The following is a 13,934-nucleotide window of genomic DNA, read 5'->3' as shown; positions in this document are numbered from 1 at the left end:
ATGGCTCTTTGGCAAGACACATCAGCGCAGCTTTCAATCCTTTTACCTATTTCTTTTTCTCTCTTTTTTTTTTAATAATTTTTACGCTCATTTGTGGTGTGTTCATAAAAAATGTAATAATATACGCGAACCCACTCTTCCCATACAAATGATTTTAAATTATCGTTCGTCTATCTTGTTTTCATATATATTTTATTCGTCGAAACAAGACTGGTCATTTATTTTTAATAGGAGGAAATTTCCAAATTTCTCTTTTTTTCATAAAGAATGCTCCCAAGACCGTATCATCGCTCAGATTTGCATTTGCAATTATGCAAAAACAGGGGAGAATTATATACAATTTGTACACCTTTTCAGGGTATCTGCCTCTTTTATCCTGTCTCCATTCCAAATTATAGTTATTACTTTCGTGTGCATTCATTTTTTCTTTCTCGCGAACATCTTCTGGTCTCTCTTTTCCGCTAAGGTTACGTTATTTAGTATAATACAATTTACGAACGAAATATTCACGGAAATTTCGATTGCCGTCGAACATGTTTTAGTCAGTGGTCAAAGGGAAATAACTCCCATAGCAACGGCAACGACAACGTTTTTTCCCGTAATTCGCTAGGGGCGTTCATTTACGTAACTCCTAGACTGGTTCCCGATCGCAATATTCAGTATGTTACACATATACGAGGTCATATACACGAGAGTGTATTGCTAGTAGCTAATACCTGGAACGTAGTCCCGGGAACCAGGATACGTTACTCCTACCTTAAACGAAGCTCATATCATGCGTTTAAACGAACACTACTATCGTGCGTTTAAACGAACGCAAAACGATGTGTAAACGATAAATGATGCACGAACGCTAAAATGGGAAACGTGAAGGTTTCAAGGAGTGTATAAGACCGTTACGTCAAAAGGGTACGTACAATTATTTATGACAACAGAGACATCAAAACAAAAAACAAAAACAAACAAACAAACAAACAAACAAAGTCCCATTTTTTGCAACGTGACTTGCAAAACCGAAAACACCATATACCTTCTCCAGTGCCGATGTGGTATGCAGTACGTTGGCGAAACAGGACAACCTTTCAACAGGCGCATGAATGATCATTGCCAAATGTAAACCAGACCGCCCTCTAAGTCGCCATCTTAAATCTGCCGGACACACCCAGAAGGATCTCCACAACATTGTTGTTACGATTATAGAACATAATAACAACTGTCAAAATGTACAAGAGTGTCTCGGGAAAGCTTTTGGATGAACAATTACAAACAACTTCTCCAGATGGAAAAACGAGAAAAAATTATTCAGTTTTAGGCCTTGGTCTAAGGCTGGTACAGCACTACACGCTATACATCTTAACGCCGTACTACCAATGTTTTCCAGTTAATTCATTTCTAATATTTGATTAAAAAAACCTTTCTCGTTTTCTTTCTCAATTCCTATTGAACTTCATTAGTTTTATGCTGAAGAAGGATATCAGTTATCCGAAAAACAAAATGTACAGTGTAAATTCTACCATCATTTGGTGATGTTATACACATTTAGACGTTTATTTAATTTATTGTTATGTTTTTAACGATCCATCACCCCGTAAGAGTGATTGTTGACTTTATTTAGACGATGTACCGCTGTGACATTTGTGGCAACACCGCCTGCACAAAGTCCAGCGCCCTAGACCACTCGGCCAGCTAGGCTATATAAAAATATAGCTTTCGCTGGCCGGGTCAATCCTCCTCATATTTTTATATAGCCTAGCTGGCCGAGTGGTCTAAGGTGCTGTTGTGACGTGCATTATTAATTTGATCGTCTATCCTACATTATAACATCTAAATGAACTGTCCCGTACTACCCTACATCGTGTACTAAGTTAGAGCCCTAGATTAAAGCTATATTTTAATATATAGCCTAGCTGGCCGAGTGGTCTAGGGGGCAGGGCTTTGTGCGGGCGGTGTTGCCATAGATATCACAGCGGTACGAGTTCGTGTCCCGCGGAGCGAACGACCAAAAATTTTGCAGACCTTTATATATATATATATATATATATATATATATATATATATATATATATATATATATATATATATAACGTCTCAGAATGTGACGACTCTATTTGCTACACTGCTCCATCGGATCAAATTGATACAGCGAAGATATATAGGATACAAATGCGCAATTATTTGTTTACATTCTACCGGGAACTTTTTTACCCCGACATGGTACTGAGTACTGAATACAAGGTGGTACCTGATTGGTTGGATATGGCTTGAAATTTATTTTCATTTCAAAGCTTACCCATTTATGATTGATTTTATTTTGGTAATAATTAATAAAATGTTATAGGGTTGAAATGATTGCTCATAAATGAAATCTAGGTGCTTCATTTTTTTTGCAGTGTATTTTGTGCTGAATTTTCAAGAGTCCATAACAACTGAAATTTAGGTCAACTTTTGCCGCATGACCATGTACTTTTTTTTTTGTGCAAATAAAAAGTATGCTTTTCTAGTTTTAGGAACAGAAACTCATTTTCTGCTAATTTGTGTTGTTTTCTTGAAATTAATTTTCAAACTACATAGGTACCCTATGGAAAATGCATTACAAATAATTGCGCTCTTGTATCCTATAAACGTATAGAAATGGGCCATGTTTGTTACCCGATCGGTATAACCAACATTATCAGAAGGATGATTTTTGCAAAATTAAACTGATTTTTTTTTTATGACGACGTTCACCAAGTAATGACAAAGATTCGCAAGGAACATCGGTTTAGGTGACCTTAAACATGAACGCTGGCCACGATAGTAAGGGGTACTATACAGTCAATATGGTTGCAAAATTGTATGTACCGAATATACGATTTGAAACCTCAAACATTGTCGGCTTTTGGTGGCTATACTCCCATCCCCTCCCGTTTACTGAGTGCAGAATACTCCGGCAACGCCACTACGATACAAGTTAATTAAACATGCAGACAGAGGATACATTAAATTTATTTTAATTTAATTGTTTAGAAGAGTGCTATGTGAGATTCCATCGAAACAGACAAAAGTTATAAAAAAAAATCCCAAATTTACGCGTTCTGAGTCATTCTACGAAGTTTAGACGTAGGAGCGGTCAGCGGTAGCAAAGGAGACACTCTAATTTATGCTCGAAAGTTTAGGTTATTATATAAAAAATCACTAGAAATCACGACTGGAGCTGATCCCTTCTATGCCTGTCCTATAGGTTACCAGTTGTCAGTTTTTTCAGTTCTTGTTCCATAAATTTAGACATATGTCATGTACTGTTTTTCCAAAAAATAACCTTAAACCAGAAAAAAACCACATTTCTATCCAATGAGAAACAGTACCATTCTACCTATAGGCTACTTCCTTACTATATTTTGTCTTTCAGTTTTTGTTCAATGAATTAAGACATATGTCATGTACTATTTTTCCAAAATACCTTTAAACAAGAAAAAAAAAAACATATTTCGCTCCTGATCCACTTGTGTCATTCTGATCATTATTTGGGAGTTTTTTTTCTACAATCAAGTTTATTGTTGTAGTTAATAGTATATAAATGTATTTACAAGTGTAGTATATATATGAAGTTGTTCAAGTTTATTCCAGGCGAGAACGGACGCAACGTGCTTTCGTTATTGCCTTCGAAATTCAATTTATCGACCTTTAGTTCGGAACTGTCATGCAAATCACCCAAAATCGATCCACAATCTGCTCTTAGACACATGTACCTTTCAACTAGCCATAACTATTTATCTGTTGATAAAATATTATAGTTTCTGTGCTACAAAATCTCGCATAGACAACTATGTGTCCAGTAAAGGCTTTCTTGAGACTTAGTCCCAGAGACATACACAATAACATCAACGGGGAAGTCTTAGAATATACATTTCAACAATGAGGTTTCGGTAACATCACCCATGCACTTTTCAGTTCCTGGAGCGCCTACAGCTCATTTAGCACATAAAATCCTTGATACAACTATTTTTTAAATTACATGTAGATTTTTAACAGATGGACAAATAGCCAAAAAGGTGGTTATAAGAAATAGCAGTAACAGTAGACCACATTATTACTCCATTCCCGAGAAAAAGAATTGTAAAAATTATTTTGCCATTGTCTTAGCAAATTTTATTTATTTATTATTATTTTTTTTTTTTGTGATCTCCTTCCGATGTTAAGAGACGATAATCGTACTATAAAGCTTTTAAGATTAAGATCCTTTTTCGGTTCAGTGGGATATAGGATGAAATATAGACAAAAGTGAGCAAATAGTAGCCAAGAATTCTTTCATTAAATAAGTCTCTTGATCAAAACCACTGCTTCTCTTTCGTTACATATTTTGATCTGCCTCTGCAAAAAATATTCCGATTTATGCTCAGCATCCTCCTATTATATCCTGTTAAGGATTGATGACTATTTACAATCTCATACAATTTTGATTCCTAGCGTTCTAGCTTATTAATCGTCTAAGCATTTGTAGACAGCATGAACATTAACGTTGACGACGGTTTTATTCTTGTAGATGCATAGAAAGGGGCAACAGGTTAAATTAAAACCAAAATTATCAGCGTATTTAGTTCGACGAAAAAGTGGTTGATTGGTTTGATAATTAGCGTAAGCAACATGGAATTAATGTTAACCTTGATAATCAAAATTACATGTTAAAAGGACCTTAGTATTTGTATTTTAACCTTAATTGGATATGCTTTCAGAACTACTTTCCTGTGGCGGTGGAAGATAATGGCAGGTGCTAACAGGTTATAGAACTGAAGAATCGGGTGTCTGCTATATTAAGTACGTACTTGGATCTGAATTGATAATAAATCTAAACATAAATGTCACCTCATTACCAAACTAATGACATCTAGCACAAGGAAAATAGAAAAGTCTTCTAGCATTTGATATGAACGAGGACTTTGACACATTTACCAAAAATGAACCCAGCTGATTGGCTAAGCTTTTCAAACCTGTTTCTGCTATAAAGGACCTTAAAGGTAAATGTTGAACATTTTAAAGGTCGATCTACTAAAAGAGGCTAGCGAAAGAAGGTAAGTGCACATTTCTTTTTTATTTTTGTAAATTGTGATAGTTCGAGGTTTATTTATTTGCACAAGGAAAAGAAGAAGATATTTGTAAGTATTTATTCTGATTATTGTCGAAAGTGAAAGGAGATAACTTTTTTCTATTAACATTGAACACTGATCGGAATAACTATCAACATTAATTTTTCTACATACACAAATTGATGTAAAGTCCCTCGGTCACATCAGAGAATAGGTACTTCGACAAGTAAAGAAAGCTGTTTGTTCCATCGTGTGTTCTTGTGTCGAAAACGTGACCACCACATTTGTTTAAAAAAAAGGAAACATAAACTTTCTACAACATTTTAAATTTAAATAAGACATATCTATTAACTTAGCATTAAGTTTGTGTTTCCTTTTCTTGTTTTTTTATTATTTTTTTCTAATTTTTCTTTGAATATCTTGTTTTGTTTTTATTTGTTTTTTTTTTGTTTTTTTGTTCAATTTTTTATTTTCTTTTTCAAGAATGGTATTGGCTGCGCCATTTGAACAGAGTGTCGGTGGAACAGGTGGTGGCGTCGATGGTTTTCTACTTCTTCTCGGTAATAATTACTAATGAATTCATTACTAAACGTTTCAAATTTAGAATGATGTTAACATCTTGAATATGATTTAAAAAGTATGTATTATTGAATTTTGTATCACATGCTCAGAACAAATATGCTGTAGCTCATGATATAATGGACCTAATCTATATCTTCTGATATTCTGTGCATTTTTGCCTATGAATCACGTATTTCTGGGGCGTAACGGCAGATACGGATGGTGCCATACCAATATTTTTGTTGATACAACATACTGTACCTCAAATTCTTGTACAATATTTAGAAAACATGATATTTACTCGGTAACTAATTAAAACAAGTTAAAACATAGCAAGGCATCGATCCTTCCCGCTGCTCCAATCTAGATTTGGGTGCTATGCCTATATACATGTATTTTCATAAAAAAAGATCAGTTTTTACATGCGTGGTTAGGAGTATTTTTTTTTTGTGTAATCCTAAATCACAAAATTTTGAACCAATAGTTTGCATACTGTTTGTAAACATACTGAAGACCTGTAACTTCTGTTATAGACAAATTTGAAAAACATCTATGCAGTGTAATAAAGTGGTATCAAAACAAAAGGATAACTGCAACTCGGAGTCTTCGAAATTCAAAAAAAAAAAAAAAACGTAAAAAAGGAAGATGAGACGAATTAATGCAGCTAACAGAATCAAATACAATTACAAATAAAACTGAAGATAAGGTACATAAGGAAAATTTAACAATTGGAAAGTCGAAGTTATCACGTTTGTCATTAAGTTTCAAACGTTTTGTGTCATTCATGTATAGGTTCAGCTAATTTATAAGGTATGAAGCACAGGAGGTTGTATAAGTTGTCTCTTGAATTTCAGTTTATTTTGGTAGATTTCAGAGATAATATTTCAAAACGGAAAACGATCTGGCCTAGTCGCTGTTTTTTTCCTGGTAAAAACCTATTTGAATACGAATATGGAAACAGATCAGACTAGAGTGGCGCGTACTTTGTTCACATAGGTATTTCAGTGACATATTGACAATAGTGTCCTTCAAACTACATTTAAAACTACATTTTGAGTGTTGAACTAAGCCATTGTTTTCGTCACTTTACCTATCGTGGGCAGTACCTACGTTGTGTAATCTGAAAATAAAAAAAAAGTAAAATAATAGTATATACTAATATTTTATTTTTCTAAATTAAAAGGCCAATTTAGGGCATAGCATGAACAACATGACAAAACAGTACAGATGAAAGAAACACAAAATAATAGTTTAAATGCATGAGTAAAGCGTCAGTAAGTAAGGGGAGATTATGGTTTTATAGTTTCATTACGATTTTCTATTTCTGAGTTGTAGGCCTTTATCAAGGTATACACATAAAAACTACGATCTTCATTACTCTTGATCCATGTAAAAAGATCTTTTTTTTTCAAATATAATCAGTCATTTCTCTTTTGAGGTTCTTAAACATGTAGAGGGCGTTTGAATTACAATACATTGTATATAGATGGCTTATTATGTCGAGGTAATACGCCATATATGCCAGATACATTTGTAACGATAGAACCAATATTATTCTTTGTATCCTTTCCTTTGAAATCCTGATTGTCTAGCGTTATACATGATGTATATGATTTGGCTCAATTTCATAGAGGTCAATACAACAACAATTAAAGAATGAGCAGACTGGGAAAGCCGGGATAAAGACCAATACCATCAGAGGTTGTCCTATCGTAAACGCTTTCCAGTTATAAATCATGTGCTTATGATAGCGATTAAAATTAAGAATGAACTACCAGCAGTCATAAAATATTGTAATTCTTAATAAGATAATTAATTGGGATTTGTATATAAAAAAATATTATTACGAGTGCCGAAGAATGCTAAGATTTAACGAGTGGGCGGAACTTGCTCCGCGCACGAGTTAAATCCTCAAGCGTTCTTGGCACGAGTGATAATATTTTGTTTATTCACGATAACCAATTGATTATCCTATTTATTATATAGATTTTCTTCATAATTTATCGATATTTTCAACATTAATTTTAAATTCTGTGATTGGCGGATTGATATCGAGGTGTCATCCCACTTGTCCTGCATTTGTTAATTACAGGTAAAATATAGGTGAAAATTAGTAGGACAAGTGGGAGGTATTATGTAGTTATTAATTACCTGTTAATTGCTTGTTTATCACAACAAAAAATCAAAGAGAGCTATATATAGTCTGTTTTAAATTGTGTGAAAAGGTAGCCACATTCAAAAGGTAAAGTCTGTAAAATATATAAATAAAAGTCAAAAACTTTCATTTATATATTTTGCATTTTGGTTTACGTTTTGTATGGAGTTACCATTATAATGCTATTTTTTTTTCTTTGTAAACATGTAAATTGCAAAAAATTACGCAAAATATATCTCAATATTTTATTTCGTACATAAATATAACAATGAAAATAACAAATGTTTACATTTGCACTACAAATATCATTTATAAGCACTAATACATCACATTGTTTTCATAAAATGTTCATTGTCACACAAAATGTTCATTATCACCGAACCAAGATGTATCAGATGAGAGGCGGCATCAGCATACTGCACTACTGTCACCTCATTGTTGTGAAGTCTTTGAGTTGTTGCAGTCTGGTGTCTATATTGCGGTACTTTCTGCGTTTTCGTGCTGGTAGTCCTCCGGCGGCAATCTGAATGATGTTTACTTCATTGACAGCTTGAATCTGTTTGATGTGTTTGATGAACGAGTAGATGTTTGGATGAGCAGTTTGTATCTGTTTCTTTATCTTTGAGTGCCATCCTTCCAAGTGATTTGTTGTTCTTGGTCCATCATGACTGAAGTGGTTCCAAATGTGGCGGTCTGACTCTACCCATTGTGTGGTTACATAGTCGGTAAACGGAACTGTGTCCATGTTCACATCGGCATTGTCTAGATCGTTCAAGGCATTGAACGATACATCTTCTACACTTTCTTGCGGTACAAGTGGTAATACAGCTGCTCTGCGTACTAGTGTTGTGATAGCGTCAATGTCTCTGTATGCAATCTGTAGGCCTGTGTGTTGAGTCTTTCTCCAGATACATTGTGTAAAGTGGAAGGAACAACCTCTCAGTGTAGCACCAGGAAATAAGTCTTAGCGGCATTAATAGTTGCAGTTTCAAAATCCACCACTAGAGTCGTTGGGTTGAAGCTAAAGTCCAATTTCTGTACATTTGGCTTTCACAATGTTGAAGAATCTGGTGTAAATCTGCTCACTTTTCCCAGGAAGTAGGCCATAGACGAGTGGGTACATCTGGCCGTTTACTGTCCCATGGATTGTATAGAGTTGTGTAAATAATGTAGGACGTGTAGAAAGTTCCGTCTCCATACAAGGTAGTGTTGTTTGTAATATGCTGCAAGTTTCTTTCTGTGGCAAAAACGAGAATCCTAGGTCCATTGTTGTCATCAGCAAGTAGGAATTGTTCACCAGTTGAAGTCTGAACCCATTGGTCTTGCAAATCAAGTTCATTAGTGGTTGATGGCAACTTGGGTAAGAGACGGGAACGTTGTCTGTACAGAATAGTTCTAGAAGACTGGAAAGTAGGAAGCTTTGCAACCATCTGCTCAGTGGCGTCATCCTATTCTGGTGTTCTCAACTTGGCAATTTCTTCATCATATATCTTTGGAACAGGGTCGGTCTCTCCTCTACTTGATACATTACAATTGAACACCTCCAAATGGTCATTAAGTGTAAATATAGCAAAAACCAAGATTGTAGTGTTTAGAACTGGTGGCGTTATTTATGAAAATGAGAAATGGTATTTTGATAACCAGGAATTAGAAATTGTAGACAGGTTTAGTTATTTAGGAGTACTGTTATATTACACTGGTAAATACAATTTGTTACAGCAGAAACTTTCAGAGCAGGGCAGAAAGTCCGTTTTCGCCTTACGACGAAACACTAAAGATATGTTTCTGAACTATGTAACTCGGTTATCACTTTTTGACACCTATGTTAACAGTGTACTATCCTATGGTTGAAATATGGGGTGCACATAAGGCACCTGCTATAGAGCGAATTCATTTAAACTATTGTAAAAATGTTTTGAAAGTGAAAGGTTCTACGAATAATGTAATGGTATACTATGAGTTGGGGAGATTGCCTTTATTATACACTAGAAATGTAGAATTTTCAAGTACTGGTTTAAGCTATTGTGTACCACAAACTGCATTTTGAAGAGTTGTTACACATTCTATATGATGAGCTATTGTCCAAGCAATAAGCTAAACTGGTTGTTAAAAATGAACTCTACAGTATTGGTCTTGGTGATATCTGGTGTAACCAAAATTTTTTTCACAGATAACAAAATCTGTAATGACTTTCTATTTTTGATCAAACAAAGACTATATGATTGTCAAAAGCAGTATTTTGACAGTTTGTTAAGTACTTCAAGTAAATGTTCTAATTATCAATATATTGTTCACAATTTTTGTCTGCAATTTTATCTTTCTAAACCATTACCAGATGTATATAAGAAATGTATTACACAATGAATGCTTAGTAGCCGTAATCTGGCTGTTGAGAGTGGTCGGTTTTCTGCAGTGCCTAGACAAAACAGATTATGTAAATTTTGTAAGGATGACATCGAGGGTGAGATGCACTTTGTATTGAAATGTCCAGTATATCAGGGTTTCAGATCGTATTTTATTAAACCATATTATTGGAAAAAACCATCAATGTTTAAGTTTATACAGTTAATGCGTTCTTGTAATATCAAAGAGTTATTGCATTTGGGTAAATTTATATTTCGTTGTATGAAGTTACGTTCTGACATGTTATAATTTTACATAGTACCTTCTGCTTACTAGTATCAGCTAAAAGTTATTAGCACTTTTGTATTATAGTGTAACCTATAGTTGTATATGACTTTGGTTAATAAAAATTAGTATTCAATATTATTCAAAAATATACCAAGCTCATTATAATGACAACTTATTTGAAGATGTGCTTAATTATGATGATTATAAGATTCAATAAGTTATGATGATTAAGTAAATAAGTTAGCAATATTTTCTTTTTATTTATTTATTTATATTTTTTAGAACTTTTGATCATATATATATATAATATCTTATAACATTTATTTATGTAATATTTTTTTTTATTTTGATATATATATATAGTAAGTTTTTTAAATAACAAAAATGAATTATTATACATTATTTTTTTGTACATTAGTTAATACATTTTTTTTAAATTATTGAATATCATTTTGCCTTTTTTGTTGTACTTTAGATTTATTGCCAGTCAATGGAAAAGACTATAACACTACCAACACTTTATAAAAACATAATTATCTAATTAGTCAAAATAATGTTGCAGGACAAGTGGGATGTATGTTTTTTATAAATGTAGGACAAGTGGGTATAAACCGATATCGAAGTTGTGCCGCTTTGGCGGGAGAAAGCGCGAGAGTGAAATTACCGAATTTATTTCACAGTGTGAATTATCGAATTTTATTACACTGGGAACATTCGATAAAACACTGCTATCTATATAATAATAAGGTTTATTTAAGGAATACAGTTTTCAATATTTGACACAAAATGTCAATGAGTAAGGATTAAGAAAACTGTCTTTTCAAGTAAATGTAAAGAACCTAATGTATTATTGTATATTAACTGAATATATATTGTATGGTTGTTTTTTTGGGTTATTTATTGGCTCCAATGAAAGTTAGAGTTTCTTATTGGGTTACCCTCTTTAAATAAAGAATTTACTTACTTACTTGCAGGTCCAGAATGTTATCTGTCCTTTTCTTTGTTGTTTAGGTTTAGCACCTCTAATTCTTTTGAGCAGTCTTGCCGCCAGACCGACGACAACACCACCAACGACATGCCCGACGTGTCCAGTTTGTCAAGGTATAAACGATACAAGTGATTGTAAATGTAGTGTAGCTTCATATAAAATACGATGATAGCTCAATGCTTTTTTGTTAACGCATCAAGCGTACTTTTGATACGGTCTGGACTATTTTATTTACACACCTATGCGCACTTTTGCTACGGTATGGATTATTTTGCTAGTGCACCTTTGCGTACGTTTGGACTATATTTTGTTCAAAAACCACTTTTTGTCAAGTAATTTTGATTCAATTGCATGAGCGAGTGATTTCGTTTTTTTCCCGTGTGTGGATTTGTTTATATCATACCTCTGGCATAAATTTGATCTTTCATATGTATCTATGTTTTTAAAGCTCAATGTTCACCGATACCAACATGCCCTGCAAAGTTCGAGAAATTGTCAGCGAAAGGTGTTGTAGTCGAAAACAAGTGTTATCATTTCAGCACCGTCAATAGACTTTTCATAGACAATATAGTGAGTATTTAGATTTTAGAGAATTAATACTAGGACTAGGTTGAGTTTCTTGTACTGGTCTATTCTGGTCCTTCTTTGGAACAAGCAGTCCCATGTGTTAAAAGGAACACATCCCATTTAAATGCAGAATATTTCATCTCGTAAAAAAATTATTGAAATGATACACATGTATATCCTACAGACGTTTTACGAATAATTTCTTTTGTAGGACATTGTACGTATTATAACATCATTCTGTACACTCAGGTACATTTTATTCCTGTAAAACATACACAAATTACAAATAATCATGAAAATGAACAATTTGAAGAATGGTTGACTAATTAGTACATTTTGCACAATGAAATATTTTGTAGTGTACATATGTACATGAATTTTATCTCAATGTTGTGATATGCTTTCTTATTTACTGTGTTATTAGATGGTCACATTAATATAATTATTGATTGATATCATTCTGTGTTATTTGTTTTCATTGCGGTTTGCTATCATGCAATTGCAGTTTTAATAACTTATCATATGGTTGAAGATTTACTGTGCTCAGTGTATAATTTGATTATATGTTTACAGTGCTTTGTGTCTGTTTTGACTATAGATTTACTGTGCTTTGTGTCTGTTTTGACTATAGATTTACTGTGCTTTGTGAATTATTTGATTATAGATTTACTGTGCTCTGTGTGTGATTTGATTAAAGATTTACGGTGCCCTTTGTGTGTTTTGATTACAGATTAATTGTACTCTGTGTATGATTTGATTACAAATTAACTGTGCTCTGTGTTTTATTTGATTATAGATTTACTGTGCTGTCTGTGTGATTTGATTATAGATTTACGGTGCCCTTTGTGTGTCTTGATTACAGATTAATTGTGCTCTGTGTACGATTTGATTATAGATTAACTGCGCTCTGTGTGTGATTTGATTACATATTCACTGTTTTCTATGTCTGATTTGATTACATATTTACTATGACCCTCAGTTTTACATTTGTCTGTCGTAATATGTTTAGTTTACTTGTGTTACATGCTTTGCAATTCTAGATTTAACTTTCTCTATTTGATAACAAATTCACTAGTACAACACACTAGGATCTGTGTAATCACAAATTCACTAGGCTCTGTGTGATTATATTTTCCCTAGGATCTGTGTGATTACAAATTCAATAGGCTCTTTGTTATTATACAAATACACAAGGAGCTGTGTAATCACAAATTTACTAGGATCTATGTTATTATTAGAAACACACAAGGATCTGTGTAATCACAAAATTACTAGGATCTGTGTTATTACAAACACACAAGGATCTGTGTAATTATAAATTCACTAGGATCTGTGTAATTACAAATTCACTAGGCTCTGTGTTATTACAAATTCACTAGGCTCTGTGTTATTACAAATTCACTGGCTCATTATAATGTTCGATTACAGGTTTACTGTGCCCGTCTCGGCGGAAGGATGACAAACATAATGACAATACAGGAAGGCGAAGCCATTGAAGAACATTTAAGAACATGTTCGTGTAAACACTTATATTATAACTATTTATTATTCGTTATTATGTTTCACGTGCATTGCTTTGTGAAACTAGTTTTGTGGATGTCTTTTTAAAAACGGGTGCTGCTCATCCTTCAGCATCACTCGAGTTCGACCCTTTTTTGTAGGCTTCGTGTTATTTGTTCTGTGTGAACTTTTATTTATTTTATGTACAATTTGTTTTTCTTCTAACTTCTTATTTTCTTATTGGTGCTCGTAACTTTGTTTTACCCACAGATTTTGTCTCATTGATACCCTGGGTATCACCACTTTATCATAAGTCTGTCTCAATTAGAGGTAAATAGAAATATATATTAATGAATTCATCATTAGCCTGTTTGTTGTTTGGATAATAGTTGTTTCAAAAAAGTAACAAATGTAATACGAACTCTACCAAAAGCCGGAAAATGTAGACATAATTTTATATTAGCAAAAA

At 33.4% G+C, this 13,934-nt stretch overlaps 1 protein-coding gene across 1 annotated transcript; it reads left to right on the top strand.

The window, feature by feature from the left end:
* Positions 1 to 751: 751 nt before the first annotated feature.
* LOC148615017 (uncharacterized) lies at positions 752 to 13,896 on the top strand. Its single transcript, XM_088589604.1, has 6 exons — positions 752 to 909; positions 4,713 to 4,794; positions 5,547 to 5,623; positions 11,422 to 11,511; positions 11,847 to 11,968; positions 13,394 to 13,896. The coding sequence occupies exons 3-6, from the start codon at positions 5,548 to 5,550 to the stop codon at positions 13,571 to 13,573; spliced, it is 468 nt and encodes a 155-aa protein (XP_088445730.1). The 5' UTR covers positions 752 to 909; positions 4,713 to 4,794; position 5,547; the 3' UTR covers positions 13,574 to 13,896.
* The last annotated feature ends 38 nt before the right edge of the window (positions 13,897 to 13,934 follow it).

This window comes from Perna viridis, chromosome 6, assembly GCF_037379345.1.
Source record: "Perna viridis isolate PV_CMFRI_1.1 ecotype Kerala chromosome 6, ASM3737934v1, whole genome shotgun sequence".
Lineage (NCBI taxonomy): Eukaryota > Metazoa > Mollusca > Bivalvia > Mytilida > Mytilidae > Perna > Perna viridis.
This window is presented reverse-complemented; position numbering and strand designations above follow the sequence as displayed.

Excerpts from the sequence above, each read along its gene's own strand:
- LOC148615017 (XM_088589604.1), top strand. The coding sequence starts at position 5,548 with ATGGTATTGGCTGCGCCATTTGAACAGAGTGTCGGTGGAACAGGTGGT. Across the intron at positions 5,624-11,421 it reads TGGTTTTCTACTTCTTCTCG|GTTTAGCACCTCTAATTCTT; the intron begins GTAATAATTACT and ends TTTGTTGTTTAG. Across the intron at positions 11,512-11,846 it reads GACGTGTCCAGTTTGTCAAG|CTCAATGTTCACCGATACCA; the intron begins GTATAAACGATA and ends ATGTTTTTAAAG.